Below are 19,744 nucleotides of genomic sequence, written 5' to 3' on the forward strand. Positions count from 1 at the left end.
TGCGGCTAAACATGTCATCACCTGTCGATCAGATGCACATTAAAGGTCCGGTCGTCCTGTGTCTGTAGGGGGGTTAGGGAAATAATTCATTACTCGTTAGGGCTGCACCTATTTATTTTTTTATCGATTATCTAACGACTAATATTTTGATTAATCGAATGATTATTTTGTATTACTCGATTAATATAATAATGAATTTATCCAAAAAAATATTTAAAAAAAATATTCTTTATATTTATTTAATCATCTTCTCTTAAATACAAATAAATCTGAAAAAAACAAAATATGCACTGCAAGGCATTATTCCACAACAAAAAATAGCCCAATCTGAATTTCTAATCTGCCTTTTACAGTCCCATATCTTTCGAGTAGCCTAGTAGTTGTATCAATGTCTGTATTAAGTCAAAACTGTCAAATAAAATAAAGAAAGTAATATTTAATAGTATTTTAACAATGTTTATTATAATTTTTCACACTTTACTGGAGAGTACTCTAATAATAAAATAATAAAATAAATGTTCATATCCCTCCTTCAGCACACAGTTTTGTATCAAAAGGATTAATGCTTCTCTTTACAGATTTTTATCACTCTGAGGTGTACTCATCCGCATCCAGGGATTTGTTTGTTTTTAATTAGAAAATGTCTGTATATTTCCTCTCTTGTCAGAGCCTTGTATTCCTCAGATACACATGGTAAATTTAAGAACTCCACTTCACCTGGACTCTGATATTTACAACTGGTTAAGAATATTAATTTTAATAATAATATATATATATATATATATATTTTTGGGGGGGATATCCTCAGTTTTTATTTATGATTATTATAGGCACCCCTTATTTTGTAAATACTATTGTGTGCCTGCTGCTCTCTCAACCTGTATGACAGCAGTTTAAATTAGCAGATTTAGTTCCACCTTCATAATATCTTTGTTTCATGTACATTAGTTTCTTTTGAATCTCCTTAATCAATTTTTTTTACTTTCTATGTATATATTTCCTGATTTATTTTCTTATCCAATTTATCTTTATGCTCTCTGTTTGTCCTACAGCACGGATGGGGACACCTCACCATGATCATTGTTACCTATATACATCTGAATTTAATTCATCATGTCTTTTTAAGTTAATTTGAATTTAGTCTCCATAGCATAGTTTTCTTCTCATTTGTCAGATGTAATGATATAAGGGGTGGGCGATTTGGCAAAAATATCATATGATTTTTTTCAGGCAGGATCACGATCAAAGATCTTATTACGATTTTTTTTTTCATGTTGGTGTCAATATCAAAGACTATTTTGCAAGTTAACTCAACATTACAACCAAACTAATTTCCCCATTTAAAAAAATACAGCCCTACAAGGTAACAAGATAAGGAAAAAGAATAACGGAGTAGTTCAGAAAGGGATATTTCACCCAAAAATTAAAATTCACTCATCTACTATAACTATCGAAACAAACATTGTGCGCTTATGATGTCACCTAGTGGCAGCATGTAAAGTGAGAATAATAAAGGTCCAAGGCAGCTCCTCTGTGCAACCCCAAAACAGCTGTTATGTTAGTCTGACACGTGATTTTGATTCAGAGCTGTATGGAGCTTTTTTCCTATCTTTATTCAAGAGCGTGGTCTTTCAGTTTGAGCGCATGAATTGTTGAATTTATGTTCAGATCGTGTATGACTTTCCATCAAAACCCTGCCCTTGCACTCAAATTGCCCCTGTTTGCACTTAAATTTGCTCTGCTTCTGCTCAAACTGTGTGCTTGCACTCAGATATATTCTTGCTCACACGGATTTCCTGTGCTCCAAGTTTCAGCCCTTCTCCGCACTCTGGCTGCTTTCTGCGCGCTCGTGAATCGTCTGCTCTCAGATTTCTCCTCTGCTCTTGGATTTTCTTTGGCAACAACCCTGTCCAAATTCCCCAACCAATAGAATGCCAGGTGAGGTGTTGACCACTGGTCAACCAATGAAATGAATGATATGATCGCTGCCAATGATAATGAGAATAGCACCGCGCAGAACCAATCATGTGGCTGGAATAGACTTAAACCCACGTCAAGTTAGGACCTCACCCTTGACGCACACAGAACAGTGTAGGAGCAGCAGCAGCACACATGCTAATGTTTGGCCTACTGCATAAAGGATGACGACTCTGCATCGATGCAGTGACTGAACATAATCGATTCATGTTTTCCACTATGTTCTTTGTTTTAGAACGTGCCCCAGGATCACGACGTCCTGTGTGTGCTCACTTTATAATAAACGTCATCACTGATCAGAAGTTATTAGAACACGTACAGTACTGACGTTTACTTTGTTTGTTTGAATGCTCCAGAGTTTATGAGAAACATGTTTAAACCTGCTACACAGCATGAAACGTGACGCACACAGTGAGGGCATCAGGGTATAAGTGACCGAAACAATCCGGAGTCATGATCCGACATCCTCGATTAATTACTAAATACCTGTGATTATCAGTTTGTGTGTGAAGAGGGACAGAGACGAGCAGACACAGACACACACTGCAGATTATGACGCAGCGCTGTGTTTTAACTTCATTGTTGCAGAAGAAGCAATGCCCCATTTATCCAGGAAAATATTTTTCCATCAGTTTTCTTTTTAAAGTGCCCATATTGTGTAAAACACATTATCTGGGCTTTTACTATTCATAATTCCTTACAGGGGCTCAGTAGGGACCCTCAAAGTATGAAAACAGTCACTCCGCTGACTTTTTCACTCAGTCCATTCTAAGAAATATGTCTTCCTCCCCCGTATGAGTCATATGGGTTCGCACTCGTCACTCAGCCCCAACCAGCAGGTACCAGTCCAGCATCCGAACTCGGGACGATACTCCTACATTGGCCGACTGTCCTGCTAAAACTTGAACAAACATGAGGACGGTGTAACTTACTGTTCGGAAACATCCTTTTGTAACCGACTGTAAATATGTGGCTGGTCTTCTATAGCGGTATCCAAACATAGCGTGACTTTCAGCTGTGTTTACCAGAGAGATCGTCAAATGCGCCAGAATGAGACCGGTGATAGGCCTGGTCATGTGTCACTGTAGACCTCCTGCTGTCCTGATGTCAATGGGGAGATTGTTTCATCATTTAGGAGCCAGGACAGTAAACAGTCGTGATTTGTTGAGTGGCTAGCTGTCCCTCACAGTGAGGGACAGTATGCGGGCAGCCACTGGTAACCAGTCAAGGGAGCGGAGAAGTGTGAGTGAACTTAGGTAGGGTGAAGACCAGTCGAGCTGCTGCATTGACTGTTGAGTGTCACACCCAGGTTCCTAGTGATCTGCGTGGGGGGTACCAAAGAGTTGTCGATGGTGATTTTAACATATTTGTATATTTAACAATGCAATTTGTCTCATCGGGCTTAACAAGGTGCAACATCTTCTGCCCTTAACCCTCAACAAGAGTATTGAAAAATTACCAAAAAACGTAGAAACCTCAGAGAGAGCCATATGTGAGGGATCCCTCTCCCAGGACAGACAGAAGTGCAATAGATGCCACGTGTAAAATATCCAGCTAAAAATACCCAGTTAAACTTTGAATAAATTTCTATTAGGCTAAATAAACCACATACAATAAAATCTTGTCTGCATCAATCAATTATTTTTTTATAAATTAATCTTATTATTTTGTTGATTAATCGTTATTTTTTCTTATTCGATTAATATAATAATGAATTTACCTTTCTGGAGGAATATCAAAACACTGTGTAAATTCAAGTTTAGCAGTCTGTCAAAAAAATGATCTTGAAGTAGCCTAGTAGTTAAGGCATAACTAAGTATAAATGCTGTATGAAGTCAAAAACTAACTGTCTAATAAAATAAAGTAATTATAATTCAATAGTATTTCAACAATGTTTATTATTAATTTTCACACTGAACTGGATGGTACTCTAATAATAAAATGTTCTTTTCTTGTTTCAGCATTTAAAAACAAAATAAAGAACTTTTGAAAAAGGCATCTAAAAATATAGTGGTTAATTTTAGAAATAAATAATAAAAAGATGTAGTTTGAGTTTTGCTTTTTCTCCTTTCTCAATATATAACTACATTACACATATAAACAATCTCAACAATTATTAACAACTATACAGCTTTAACTTTTCTCTTTGTTCCCCCTTTCTCTTGTTCAGTGAGAGAAGTAAACTCTACCGTGTGCTGCCAGGATTTACTACCGTTAAGACAGAAAAAGCAGCGCAGGTTAAAAAAGAAACGGTCAGTCACAGACTAATAACAGGTCTAGGTCCGTATAGAACAGTGTCTGGGTCCGTATAGAACAGTGTCTGGGTCCGGGCCGCGGCCCACCTATTGGTGACCTATGCTAGATGATTGTGGATGATTTTTTTCGCTTCAGGTTGCTTTTCAGGTGAGTCCATGCTTTGACTGTGCGCAGCCACCTTCCTTACGATGCATCGACACACGTTCCGCAAATCGACGTATTTACGTTATCAATGATGTCGATTACATCAATGCATCACGTGTCGATGGTACAGGCAGGACACTAGTTGTCAGCTTTGTGCTGTTGATAACATTGGACACTGCGCGAATGAGTAAGATGTTATTTCTTGATCATATGCCTCTGGAGGCTATAATCTCCAGAGGCATGTTCTTATACCTGGTCATCCTATACAGTGCATCCGGAAAGTTTTCAGACCCTTTCAAGTTTTCCACATTTTGTTATGTTTCAAACTCATCTTATAATGGATTCAATTCACTTTTTTTCCTCACAAATCTACACACAATACTCCACAATGACAAAGCAAAAACTGTTTTTTTGGAGTGTTTTGTAAATTTATTAAAAATAGAAGAGTGAAATATCACATTTACATATGTATTCAGACCCTTTGTTTTGACACTTGCAACTGAACTCTGGTGCATCCTGCTTCTATCAATGGTCCTTGAGATGCTTCTACATTTTGATTGGAGTCCTCCTATGCCTAATTTAATCCATTGGACATAATTGGGAAAGGCATACACCTGTCTATATAAGGTCTCACAGTCATGGAATACAGTATGTCAGAGTGAAAGCCAAGCCATGAAGCCATGAAGCCAAGAGAATTGTCTGTAGACCTGCAAAACAGAATTGTGTCAGGACACAGATCTGGGGAAGGATACAAGAACAGCTCTGCAGCATTGAAAGTGCCCTAGAGTACTGTAGCCTCCATCATTCTCAAATGGAAGAGATTTGGAACCACCAACAGTCTTCCTAGATCTTGCCGCCCAGCCAAACTGAGCAATTGGGGATGAAGGGCCTTGGTCAGACGGGTAACCAAGAACCCAATGCTCACTATGAAGAAGATCCAGAGTTCCTTTGTGCAGATGGGAGAACCTTACAGAAGGACAACCATCAGTGCAGCCCTCCATCAATCAGGCCTTTTATGGGAGAGTGACCAGACGTAAGCCATTCCTTACTAAAAGGCACATGGCAGCCCCCTGGGAGTTTGCCAAAAAGCATCTAAATGACTCTTAAGACCACAAGAAGCAAAATCCTCTGGTCTGATGAAACAAAAATTGCACTGAGCATCGCTTCATTAATACCATACCTACAGTCAAACATGGTGGTGGCAGCATCATGCTGAGGGGATGCTTTCCTGCAACAGGGACTGGGAGACTTGTCAGGATAGAGGGAAAGATGGATGCTGAAAAATATAGAGCTATCCTGAGTGAAAACCTTTTCCAGAGTGCGCTGGGGCGAAGGTTTACATTTCAACAAGACAACGACCCGCAGCATACCGCCAAGAAAACACAGGAGTGTCTTCAGGAAAACTCGGTGAAAGTCCTTGTGTGGCCCAGCCAGAGTTCAGACCTGAACCCAATAGAGCATCTCTGGAGAGACCTGAAAATGGCTGTGCACTGACGCTCCCCATCCAACCTGGTTGATCTTGAAAAAACTTGATTTTGCTTTGTCATTGTGGAGTATTGTGTGTAGATTTATGAGGAAAAAAGTGAATTGAATACATTTTAAGATGAGTCTGAAACATAACAAAATGTTGAAAACTTGAAAGGTTCTGAAAACCTTCTGGATGCACTGTATGTGCCTACCAACAAAGTTGGCTGTGTGGTTTGTAAGCAATGTGGGCAGGCTGGTGGCATCCTGGTCTATGTCTGGTTTACTGACTGACATCGTTCATTACTGCACTATACTAGCTATAATTGCCCATGTTTCCTGTCCAATTAAAGATTATTAGTGACATTTCAGGGGAACTCACTTTAAATTTGACTTCCAAAAATATGATAATCTGGATTAACCTGATTACTCTGTGTGTAATCATGTAAATGCTTCTGTTTCTCCTCCTTATCAGGTCTATGAAGAGCTGAGGGTGATTGGAGCTGCAGCAGCTGAGGCCAAAGCCAGAAGGATTCTGGCTGGTCTGTCCTTTACCCCTGAGATGCAAAACAGACCCACCAAGAGGTTCTCTGGAGGTTGGAGAATGAGAGTCTCACTTGCCAGGTACACCATGACAAACTTCATGGATGGAACAGAACCAATGTTAACCTGTCAGACGATGTTTCACTCACTCTTATCCTTCTGTACCCACAGAGCTCTGTTCATGGAACCCACACTGCTGATGCTGGATGAACCCACAAACCACCTGGACCTGAACGCTGTCATTTGGCTCAATAAGTATAAAGCATTTAATTTTAATGCATTTCCCTGAATCATTTTATTATAGTTTTTATTTAGAATTAAAAATGGGATGGACTATTTGAGTTAATACATTTTGGTGTATGGATGAGGGAATCTGTGAAGATTCTCACTCATTCAATCATGGTATCATCAGAAGTTGTACAAGTGTACATAGGCAACTGGACTTGCTTGTGATTTTTGAAGACATTTCACCCCCCATCCAAGGTCTTCAATTCTAACTGACTAATGGGAGGTTTCAGGTATTTACCTCCGACTCTCAGCCTGTGTTTCAAACATATCAAAACCTTTGATATTTAATTTGAGTTCTCAACAATCTGTGACATAATTTCTTTATATTTGAACAAATTATTGGATTTGTGGACAAATGATTATGGAAGAAGTAGAGAGGTGGACTTTGTAATTGACCATTGGTGAATAAATTCCTTGGGTGCTGTGCTGCATTGACCTCATAAGCCGTTTTCATGTCCTGCGGAGGATTGGGTCCGGACTTTCTCCGCAGTTTGCCTTTCACACATGCACAACGAAGCGGGAGGTTCTCTGCTTAGACGGATTCACAACAACAACAAATCCTCTGGAGGATTAGAGCTAGGGGTGGTGTAGCAGGATTTAAAATATTAATTCCGCTGCAGAGATCACGTGATTTTATTTACAGCACATCGACATTGTTTTGGAAGTTTTCTGGAAGCTGGGGAAAGGAGAACTCAGGCAGCAGCTGGTGTCTTATGCAGAAGATTTTAATGTAGCATAATGATGCATCAAGACCAGAAGGTGGAACAATATACAAACGCTAACAGAGTAACATCAGCAGTTGTCTGAAGATGTCTCCCACAGCATCTGCATTTATATATCTTCCTCCACTTGCATCACCCATTCTAACAGAACATCCATGAATGGCTAGAATTGCTGTCACTCTCTGTTAAATGTAGGTGTTCGCATCCTATTGGATAGTTAAGCCGAAAGTATGTAATCCTAAATCACGCTGTCCTTACATCTTGACACTGGTGAAATATGCAAAAGCGTAGAAGTTGGTCCCTTTAATAAGCCGTTATTAAAAAGGTGGATGAACTGTAGTCACCCATATACGAGACTATATGTAGACTAGGAGACTAGAACAACTGAAATCAAATCATATAGACCAGTAAATCAGCAATTTATTATTATTTATTTGTACTGGTGTGGGGTAAACGGTGATTGAATATAATTAAGTACCTAATTTACTCAATAACTGTATACAAATTTGAGGGGCTACCTTACTTGAGTGTTGCAATTTTATGTTACTTTACTACTCCATTAGATATCAGAGGCAAATATTGTACTTTTTTACTGCACTATTATTCTCTATCTAGCTTTAGTTTACAAATTAAGATTCTTTGCATACAAACCATCAAATAATAAATCAACAGGACGCACACAGCCCTCTGTTGCCCTAGGTTACAGCCTCTCGCATCGTAAGAACAGCTGATCTGTGGTTGGCTGTTTAAAAAGGAAAAGTCCACTGTACGTCCATCCCGTTTTGATGAACCGTTCATACAACATGGAGGGACCCACAGAAACACGGTCAGTTTGCAACAAAGACTAGACTTTGAGAGGGTGCAAGCAGCAAGCGCTGTACGCTAAGGATATAGGTCATATAATATAATAATATAAGGTCATATATTATATAAATTACATCAATATAAAGCGCCATCAACCCCCCACTCGCTCGCAGTGAATCCAGCGGGGGGGATCTCCTGCTGTGTTCTCATATCACTTCTGCAGACCTTCTGCAGACTTTAAACTAGGGGGGCCAGGCAAAGAGTCCACAGAAACTCTACAGGCTCTGACTCGGACATTTGATTTCACACATACACCTCCTCCGTGAACTGCAGAGGATCTCTGGAATTCAGTGCATTTCTGAAAGCATCTATAGTGTAGGTTCTCCAGCTAACATGTAGAAAAGTGATGTTCGACATTTTCTCAAGAACCGTTTATCCCAAAAACTTAAGCAGCGCACTTCAGTAGGTCCTCAGCAATACAACTGAGTTGTTTTTGAGCAAATTGAAATCCAGACAGAGATCCTTCCATTTTGATATGCATGATGATGAGAGGAAGAGTACATTCTCTTTGATAGCTGTCACATTGATACACAAAATAAATGAAAACACACTAACATTTTACATAAAAAAATGTAGCTGACTATTTAGGACAAAATAAGATAATGACATTTTATATAGAAACAGATTAAGCTAAATCCTTGGACAGGATAAAACAGCCATCAGGTAAAACATTTAAACTAGCCTTATGTGATAAAGAAAAAACTATTACTACAGCTGAATTAGCTGCAATCTGCTTTACACACAGCACAGCTGGCACACTGGTTATACGGTAGATTGACCCTGTGTATCTATTTTTTACTTCCAGTAATGACCTCTTTGTCCCTACTTTTCAGACATTCCCTTTAGAGTTGGGTTAGCCTTTAAATTTGGTCATTTGGCTGCAATGTTGGTAAAGATGTTGTTCAGGACTGCAACTCACTATTATTTTGATAAACGATTAATCTGTTGACAATTTTGCTTCTCAATTGGATAAAAAGACAAAAGCTACATTTTCTCCAACATGTTTTCTCTTCAGGCTCATACCACAGTGATGTTGTGCTACTATTCAGTGTGAAATCAGCTTTACACAGTTTGCAGCAAACGTCTCTGAAGGCATTAATGTAAAGTGTTGTTATACTTTTGCAGACTTCTACTGCATTGTTAGCAAAATTTATCTCTGGCATTTTTCAAACGTTGACTCTAGAGCAGGGGCCTTCAACGTTTTTCAGGCCAAGGACCCCCAAACTGATGGAGAGATGGAGCAGGGACCCCCTACTATATATATTGTATAAAATTGTGTTTTATATTAAACTGGGCCTAGTTCCATGTATACACCCTGTTATTGTGCATTCAATACTAAGCTATTTAAATAATACACAGGTTCATATATTCATGTTTTTATTTTAAACATGTGCAAGGTACAGGGTGGCCGTGCCACTGCCATTTATAAACATACATCTTGCATACAACACTGAGCTATTAAAATAATTCACTGATTCATGTTAATGTGTATTTAAAGACATTTAAATTTGTGGGGAAAAAATTGGTTGAAAAAAAATATATATATATATATATAAAAAACTGTCTAATCAACCAAAGATTTTGCGACCCCCCTGCAGTACCTCCGCTCTAGAGAGTAGACGATGTTGTCAAGTGAGCTAAACAAGGCACAGGATTTGCTGGTGTACTGCTCCCACCTCAGGAGATGCTGCTGCAGTGTGTGCCGTGTTGTGCATCAACAGACCCGACTAATCCATTACTAAAAGAGTTGCCAACTATTTTTATAATCAATTAAATTGATTAGTTGTTGCAGCCATAATGTCGTTCTATTATATTTCAAGAAAACATAGGTGTTGGTCATTTATTAAGTGTGTTCTCCTTGTCACTTCAGCTACCTTCAAGGCTGGAAGAAGACTCTTCTCATAGTTTCCCACGATCAGAGTTTCCTTGATGATGTGTGTACGGATATCATCCACTTAGACAACGAGAAACTCTACTATTACAGAGGGAATTACTGTAAGTATCCCATTTATTTCAAGATCTTTCAGTTAACATGATCCTGAAAATACAGTACTGTGCAAAAGTTTTAGGTACTAAAAGTATAGTAAGGATTCTTTCAAACATTATCCCATGAATATTTTGAATATTTGTTGTGACCCTCTTTTGCCTTAAAACCGTCTCAGTTCTCCTCAGTACACCTGCACACAGTGTTTCAGGAACATGGAAGGAAGGTTGTTCAGATCACCTTGGAGAACTTCTGTAGATTTATAGTTGGCTGCCTCAGTGTCTTTTTCTCCATGCAATCCCAGACGGGTGATGTTCTGTTACCACTTTTCCACCAAAGTGAACCGAGTGCTAGCGCTGGTGCTAGTGCTGAATGAAAGCATGGCTATACGTGTAATTGTTTCACCTTACTTGAAAAACATGAGTGAAAAATCAAACACTATATTTAAGGGAATGGGTGGATCTGACATGCTGTGTACGGATGCCGCCAGTTGACCTGCTTACAATAATACAAATATACAAAATTAGACCAGAAATCCTGTACTTTATCCCACCAACAAATGAACAAAAATGTATATTAACAATTGACAAAGATGTCTTGCTAATATCTAATATAATATCTAATATAGCTTGTATTGAAGAAAATTTAATAATCACATGTCCCACCTGGAAGGCATAATGCAAACAAAGGTCGGGAGGCAACCACAACACATCAACCTAAACAATACAAACTAAATTACCCCCCCCCCCCCCCCCCCCAAACCCCAATGCCCTTAGTCTAAAAACTTATATAGTCAGTTTAACTCAGTCCCATAATGTAAAAGTCCCAAGACAAAAGTTTTATGCAGGTGTGGTTGCCGAGAGAGTATTCCAATCTCACCACCACCGACCACCCAGAGGAAGAGTCACAGTCATTCCTGAAAGTTCTCCAAGGTTATAATCTAGTTCTGGAAATAATCCCTCATTGTGCTTTCATCAGGATCTGCTGCTTGACTAAGGTCACTGGCCCATCAACTGCATGCGCGCTCCTTGAGGGGCATCCCTTTCCCCTTTAATTGTCGAAGAGGAAAAAAAACATAATAAAATAAAGATGGAAGGCCATTACCATATCATATATAATCAGGCCTCTGACAATCAATGTAGGCCTACAGAATATATTAGGTGTGGACGCTCTAGCCATTATCGGTATTGCACACTCATGTCATTTCTGTGGCACTCTTACAGCTGAAATAGGCTGAATTATTACTGTGTTTAAATACAAAGAATTGATACGTTACAGCAGCCTAGTGTTTCAAGTTTGTTTGATAGTTGGCTGAAAAAGGATCTTGGAAATACTGCTTTACATGAATGATTTTGCTTTTCCTTCAGTGACCTTCAAGAAGATGTATGTGCAGAAGCAGAAAGAACTACAGAAGCTGTACGACAAGCAGGAGAAGAAACTGAAAGAGCTGAAGGCCGGTGGAAAGTCCACAAAACAGGCTGTAAGTAAGAAGTGAAATATATATGTATGCAAGTATATATATGTATATATTATGGCTGTCAAACGATACAAATTTTAATCAGATTAATCACAGGGTAGTTGTGATTAATCACGATTAATCACCATTTCTAAATGCCCGGAAAATCCCCATTTTCTCTATATATTGTTGTGGGAACGGAAAGATAAATGATAGAAGGCGGTCCAAACGATAGTTAAGATTGAAAATAAAATCAAACTAAAACATACCAAACCATTATTAAATTTGTCTGTCTCTTTGCTATGTCTCTGATCAAACATAGGATGATGTTATTAAGAACATGTTTATGACATAGCCTTTGCTCTTTTTTTTTTTTTTTTTGCAAATGTAGGATTGTTGAATAGAATTTTCTTTTTTAAATCAAACAAACAACCGAACTTTTACACAATTAAATGTGGAATCTGAATCTGAGCCCATCTTTAGAAGCAGTGTTTAGCCAGTTCACACTTCGAGATCGAGTTCCAAGTTCAGTTCATGCAGATGAAAATGAACTAGTTCACGTTCATAGTTAATTTTCTATTGGGATGATTTAGGTGAGCATCACGTCTCGTGTTGTACTGAGCACAACATGTTGACGAGTCATTTTCATGATGTTTAAATGCAGCCTAAAACTCTGGAGCGAATCAAACAAACACTAAGTTACTTCATGTACTGATCAGGTCCTGATAACTAGTGATGAGTGTTTATTAGTTCAAGTGAGAGCAGAGTGGAGGAGGACACAGAGACTCCAGCTCAGTACAAACCAACTGCAGCTTCTGCTCTGATCATGACGCAGCTGATCACTGATCAGCTGTGACCAGAGAAACTCTGTATCACGGTCCTTCTACAAAGTCACTGACCGGCTGCTTAACGTGAACGAGCTCTGATCTCACTGCATGTGTCGCTCTGAGCGAGTGAGTGGGGCGGGTATGGGTACATGGAGCGGGTCATTCTGCGCATGCGTTAAAAAAAATTAACACGTTAATTCCACAAATTAATCATCCCGCGTTAACGTGTTAATTTTGACAGCCCTAGTCGTGTGTATATATACAGCTCTGGAATAAATTAAGAGACCACTCCAAATTTTTCTTAAATCAGCATCTCTACGTGTATGGCAGCCATTCCATTCCAGTGTCTGTTGAATTCCAATACAGGCAGACCTGATTCTACTTAATGAGGTACTGATTAGGTGATCACCTGAACCAAATCTTATTCAATGAAGAAAAGTATAATAACCAGTGCTGTGGTCATCACTATCCTCTTGCAATAGGACCAGCTGGATGGCAGAAACAGTGCTAGTAGTACCTCAAAGGTAATTGGAATAAAAAAATTTGACCATGCCAAAAGAGTTAAAAAGAAAAGTTTTGAATGAGGAAAAGAAGGGTTCAATTCTGGTTTTACTGGCAGAAGGATATAGTGAGCGTCAGGTTGCTTCCATCCTTAAAATTTCAAAGACGGCGGTTCATAAGAACAAGGTCAAGCAGCAGACATTAGGGACAACAAAGCTACAGACCGGCAGAGGACAAAAACGACTCCACTCACCGGGATGACCGCCAACTCATTTGAATGTCACTCAACAACCGTAGGATGACATCAAGTGACCTCCAAAAAGAATGGCAAACAGCAGCTGGGGGGAAGTGCATGGCGAGGATGGTTAGAAACAGGCTCCTAGGGGCAGGGCTGAAGTCGTGCAAAGCTAGAAAAAAGCCCTTCATCAATGAGAAGCGAAGAAGAGCAGGTTTGCAAAAGACCATAAGGATTGGGCCATAGAGGACTGGAGTAAGGTCATCTTCTCTGATGAGTCCAATTTTCAGCTTTGCCCAACACCTGGTCGTCTAATGGTTAGATGGAGACCTGGAGAGGCCTACAAGCCATAGTGTCTCGCACCTACTGTGAAATTTGGAGGAGGATCGGTGATGATCTGGGGGTGCTTCAGCAAGGCTGGAATTGGGCGGATTTGTCTTTGTGAAGGACGCATGAATCAAGCCAAGTACAAAGTTGTCCTGGAAGAAAACTTGCTTCCTTCTGCTCTGACAATGTTCCCCAACTCTGAGGAGTGGTTGTTGTCCAGCAGCAGGGGTGGTGGTGGTGGTGGTGGTGGTGGTGGTGGTGGTGGTGGTGGTGGTGGTGGTGGTGGTGGTGGTGGTGTGTGTGTGTGTGTGTGTGTGTGTGTGTGTGTGTGTGTGTGTGTGTGTGTGTGTGTGTGTGTGTGTGTGTGTGTGTGTGTGTGTGTGTGTGTGTGTGTGTGTGTGTGTGTGTGTGTGTGTGTGTGTGTGTGTGTGAGAGAATAAATAAATAAAAACAAGGACTTATGTCATGACGAGAATATGCTAGGGGGAATTGCAAAAAACTGCAGTTTTTGGTGACTGATGAAACTGGAACTGTTTGGACACATGGACTAGCGGTATGTCTGGCATGAGAAGGATACCATCCCCACGGGGGGGTCATTGCTGATGTGGGGATGTTTTACTGCTGAATGAAGTGGCAATCTTATCGGTGAAACTGGCATCATGGATTCCCAGAAATACCTGGGGCCTCATTTATAAAACAGTGCACGGTTGATCTGCTTGTCGGGTGGGTAGGGTCGTAAAGATTTACATTTCTGATGAATAGTGGATGGGTTTTGGTGGGTGAAATAGGCATAATACATCATTAATGTGTAAAATTCGCTAAAACGTAAATGAGGTCCCCTGCCACCCAGGGTCTCCCAACACAACCAGACAACAGAGATTCACTGCTCATTATCCATTATTAATATAAACTCAAAATAAATGAACATAAATTGCCTGGCACATAATCTTTTCCAGATGTCATAGCTCAGCTCAGTCTCTTCTCTTCACATGTAACAGTCCTCAGTCTTTGTATCTGTGTCTCTCCTATGTGGCAGCTAACTGTTGCCTATATAACCAGGGAAGTAATCAGCCAATAGCTATCAGCTGCGCTAATTACCCCCCTGGTACAGCGAGGGTAATGACAAAGAAAGAGAATCTTGTGCATTCCTGCAAGGAGCGCTGCAAGGAGCAATCATTCAATGCAGCCGGGTGCATCACTGAGGCCAGATGGATACTAATTTTTTGTGCAGTTTGAAATTACTAGTCAATGAAAACATAGGGACCTATTTTTTGCGCCAAGGCAGTTAAATGTCCAGTGCGCAGGGAGCGTGTCTGTGCGCATCTAGCAAAATGGTGACAGGACTCTTTTACACCTGTCACATGTGCTCAGTGTGAACCTGCTTCCATCTGTGAAGGGAACGGGAAGAGAACTAGAGAAAAATCAGTCCGGAAGGATAAGGGGAGAGCAATTGTCTGTGGCCACCACATGCAAAACCATTCCCTTTTTGGGGCCTATGCTGTGACAATTAAGTGTTCCCTTAATTTTTTGCAGCAGTGGATATATAGTTTGGGATCAATAATGTTTGTGCGCGCACACACACACACACACAGTTTTTACAAATGTGTTGCTTCATTATCACATCAACTACTCTTTAACATTTTGGGGACAACATTACCCGCCAAACTTAAGCAGAGCTATAGATTCAACATCTTGCCATTCCCAATTGACACAAGTGCCTTATCCATCTATTCGGTCTCATATTTTTAGCAGCTGGTTTAAGTTTTCTTTAAAATGTTCCCCTCAGGAGAAGCAGACTAAGGAGGCACTGACCAGAAAGCAGCAGAGAGGCAAGAAGAAAGGAGGTCAGGAGGAGGAAAGCCAGGACGCCACGGAGCTGCTGAAGAGGCCTAAAGAATACACTGTCAAGTTTACTTTCCCCAACCCACCTCCACTTTCACCACCCATACTGGGACTACATAGTAAGTACATTTAAACACTGCTGGTACAGCTTACTGCTCAGGGCACCTGTCACTTTTAGTTTTTTAGATGTTACAGGAGGTGAGAAGTGACAAGTGAGGATTGATAACATAAAACCTTTCAGTCATGTTTAGGACAACAGTCTCAGGAATGAAAAGCCATAAGATACCATAGTAAATGTTGCTTGTTTAATATATTATTAAACTATAGTATATATACCGGGGGGGATGTGGCTGAGGGGTAGAGTGGTCGTCCTCCAACTAAAAGGTCGGCAGCACGAATCCCAGCCCATGCAAAAGTGTCCTTGGGCAAGATGCTGAACCCCTAATGGCCCCTCATAGATGTTGAATGCACTAATTGGAAGTCTCTTTCGATAAAAGCATCAGCTAAATGACATGTAATGTAATATATTCATATTTTCACATTGTCTTAAACACTATGAAAACATTTTGACTCCATTGTTTTTCTATCCAGGTGTTGACTTTGGATATGATGGTCAGAAGTCTTTATTCAAAAACGTGGACTTTGGAATTGACATGGACTCCAGGAGTAAGATTGCTGCCTCTTTGCCTGTGTACTTGTGTCAGTGGATGATGGGAGGTGAATCCGTACCTCGGGGTGGTGGCTGTTAGCTGATAACTCTCTAGAGCAGGGGTCTTCAACGTTTTTCAGGCCAAGGACCCCAAACTGATGGAGAGATGGAGCAGGGACCCCCTACTATATAAATTTTATAAAATTCTGTTTTATATTAAACTGGGCCTAGTGCCATGTATAAACATAGCTACCCTGTTATTGTGCATTCAATACTAAGCTATTCAAATAATACACAGGTTCATATATTCATGTTTTTATTATTGTGTGTCGCTGAATGTGTAAATGGTAAATGGTTTAGTATTTATATAGCGCTTTTCTAGTCTTGATGACCACTCAAAGCTCTTTACAGTACAGTTTTACATTCACCCATTCACACACATTCATACAGTGCATCTATAAGCAGCACTTTGTTGTTATGTGTGCATTGCTGACTGAAAGAGAACGTCTTCTGCCTCCATTTATCCGTTCACTACAATATGTTGGATTCATGTTAATGTGTATTTAAAGACATTTAAATTTGTGGGAACAAAATTGGTTGGAAAAAAAATTAAAAATTAAAAAATATCAATTGTCTAATCAACCAAAAATTCCGCGCCCCCCCTGTTGAAGACCTCTGCTCTATAGTTTAAAAGGCAGCGAAGAGAGCTGCCATGAGAGGCTGAGGAGCCTGGACCTGAAAAGGTTGTGCGGGCAATTTATTGTTTTGTTTGAATTTATGTTTGCTCCTGTTAGCTAAATAAAGTCACTGGCTGTCGTTAGGATACCCCGGTAGCAACTTTGCGTGCCACAAATATATTTCTTCTTATTTCTCTAATTTTGCCATGTAAACAGAACTAAACATGGAGGTGTACAAGGAGGTTACTATATTGTTAATGATGAGATCATGGCCCAAAAAGCAGCAGTACCACCCTTGTCGATCATGTTGAGTTTTGGTCAGTCTGCAGCTGACCTTCTCATCTCAAAGAAGTGTGCCCACTGTTTATTTATACTCTGACATTACTTTCTTCTTTCTTCTGTAGTTTGTATAGTTGGACCCAATGGTGTTGGGAAGAGTACCCTGCTGCTGCTTCTCACTGGGAAACTAAATCCTGTAAGTGAGTAGATGTTTAAAGCTTTAAATGTTTTTAAATACCCACCGGCAAAGGTAAGTGAACCCTTTGGAATGATCTGCATTTATGTGCAGTGCATTCAAAAAGTATTCAGACCCCTTTACTTCATCATTTTGTTTTGTTGCAGCCTTGTGGTTAAATTGTTTGAATACATGTTGTCCATCAATCTATACCGAATACCCATAAAGCGAAAAAACAAATTACTAAACAAAAAAACCAAATATTAAATTGACACAAGCATTCAGACTATTTACCCTCAGAGTGTGTCTTCCACCTCCGACGCCTTTAATTTCTGCTTTTGTGAAATTGTTCCGTTTTTTACCTTTTGGGGCCGTCTATCACAACTTCACCTGTTCAGCACACCCAATCTCTTCATGACAAACCGATGTCCTTATATGAAGAAATGGAGACGTGGCAGTATGCTAATTGCAGAGAGCGGATACGCGCCTGTCAATTTAGAATGATTCTGATTCATAATCATACGCATGGTGGTGAGAACAAAATCAGCTGGTGCACTGTGTCATGAATCCTGCGGCGACTTTCGCGCACGCACTTATTTTCTGCAGAGAGTAAGAACATTTCTGCGCTCATGTTAGTGAATGAGGCCCAGTGAGTGAGTAGGGGCAGAGACCCGGGTGGGGTGGGGGGTTGTGTGTGTGTATAAACTCCAACTCTCTTCGAGCAAACGCACAATTGTCCACTCTCGCTGGAGTGAATGCCACTCAGGTTCACGTTCATCATTTGTAAATTGATTTGTTCGGTTCAGCGTTCACAAAGAATATGAACAAACTCTAAACTCTCGTTCACTCGCAGGGACTCTTCACTTTCTCTCTCCATGCTCTCTGAGTCTCCTCCTTCTCCTCCTGATACAAAAATATGCATGCACGCAGTTTACTGGAATGGCGGGGGAGTCAGCTGTCTGCTGTGAGAGGGGCATGAGAAGAGAGAAGCAAAACTGAAAGACTATTTTATGCTGACGGCTTAAAACATTCATGTGACAATTTATACTCGATGGTATTGTATACATCGCACATGGTACCAGCCGCGATACATCAAGTATATTCGATATATCGCCTACGCCTAACTTGTGACTTCGACAAAGATCTTGTCACATTTTAGGACCAGTTAATCAGGAAAACCAGGTTATTCCAAAGGTTCACTGAATAGAATGCTTAATGTCACTAATTGATGTTTCTTTTCTTAGACTAAAGGTGAGATGAGAAAGAATCATCGTTTGGTGAGTAACTTACTTTTGATGTTTGAATCTTAAAATAACTAACTTCAAACTGCAACCATAAACTAAATGCTCACTGTCTCTGAATTGCGCTTCTGCTGCTAAGACCAGCCTTGTTTATGTACAGTTTGTCTATGGTCAGTGGTCTGTATTTATAAAGCGCTTTTCTCATCTTGATGACCACTCTTAAGTGCTGCAGTTTTACATTCACCAACCCACACACACACACATTCATACAGTGCATTTATTTTGCATCACTTTCTCTATGAGAAGGGGCAATTTGGGGTTCAGTATCTTGCCCAAGGACACTTAGGCATGCAGAATAGCTAAGACTGGGATCAAACCGCCTTCTGGTTAGAGGATGACCACTCTAACCCCTGAGCCACAGTATAGAAGTTCAGATAAAATGCATAGTGGGATTCAAAATCTAAGAGCATTTCCAAGTAGGAGTAGTAGGGCTGCAACAACTAAATGTTTTAATCGATTATAAGAATAGCTGGCAACTAATTTAGTAGTCAGTAGTCGGGTCTGTTATAATGCACTGTGCACACTGTGGCAGCGTCTCCTGAGATGGGGGCAGTAAACCAGCCAATCCTGTGCCTTGTTTTCCTCACGTGACGACACCATCTCCTCTCTGGAGTCAACGTTTGAAAAATGCTGGAGACAAACACCGCTCATGATACAGCGGAGATAAGTTGTCAAAAGTGTGGGAATACTTTACATTTAAGCCTTCCAAGAAGACCGTTAACTACAAACTGTGTAAAGCTGATGTCATATGGAACACCAGTCAATGGCATCATCCCCGAACTGCCTACACACTCTTGCCACATGAGGCCGGGCATTATCCTGCACCAGGGGGAACCCAGGGCCTACTGCAGCAACATAAGGTCTAACAATCGCTCTGACGATTTCATCCCGGTACCGAACAGCAGTCAGGGTACCGTTGGCACGGAGGTCTCTGCGACCCTCCAAGTATATGCCTCACCAGACCATCACTGACCCACCGCCAAACCAGTCATGCTGGATGATGTTACAGGCAGCATAACATTCACAATGGCGTCTCCAGACTCTTTCAAGCCTGTCACATGTTCTCGGTGTGAACCTGCTCCCATCTGTGAAGAGAATGGGTCGCCAGTGGCGGACCTGCCAATTCCGGTGTTCTCTGGCGAACGCTAATCGAGCCGCACGATGCTGGGGTGTGAGCACAGGTCCCACTAGAGGACGTCGGGCCCCCATGCCACCCTCATGGAGTCTGTTTCT

General features: G+C 40.5%; 1 protein-coding gene across 3 annotated transcripts in view; it reads left to right on the plus strand.

Annotated features, from left to right (window-relative positions):
• Window positions 1-19,744, plus strand: part of abcf1 (ATP-binding cassette, sub-family F (GCN20), member 1) — a 43,267-nt gene that overhangs the window by 20,890 nt on the left and 2,633 nt on the right. For all 3 annotated transcript variants that reach the window (XM_034601162.1, XM_034601164.1, XM_034601163.1), the window contains 8 exons: window positions 6,317-6,465; window positions 6,556-6,639; window positions 10,129-10,253; window positions 11,610-11,722; window positions 15,375-15,549; window positions 16,022-16,096; window positions 17,161-17,231; window positions 18,455-18,487. In XM_034601162.1, the coding sequence (XP_034457053.1) occupies window positions 6,317-6,465; window positions 6,556-6,639; window positions 10,129-10,253; window positions 11,610-11,722; window positions 15,375-15,549; window positions 16,022-16,096; window positions 17,161-17,231; window positions 18,455-18,487 (825 nt within the window). The remainder of the gene's footprint in view (window positions 1-6,316; window positions 6,466-6,555; window positions 6,640-10,128; window positions 10,254-11,609; window positions 11,723-15,374; window positions 15,550-16,021; window positions 16,097-17,160; window positions 17,232-18,454; window positions 18,488-19,744) is intronic.

This window comes from Hippoglossus hippoglossus, chromosome 11 (genome assembly GCF_009819705.1).
Source record: "Hippoglossus hippoglossus isolate fHipHip1 chromosome 11, fHipHip1.pri, whole genome shotgun sequence".
Classification (NCBI taxonomy): Eukaryota; Metazoa; Chordata; class Actinopteri; order Pleuronectiformes; family Pleuronectidae; genus Hippoglossus; species Hippoglossus hippoglossus.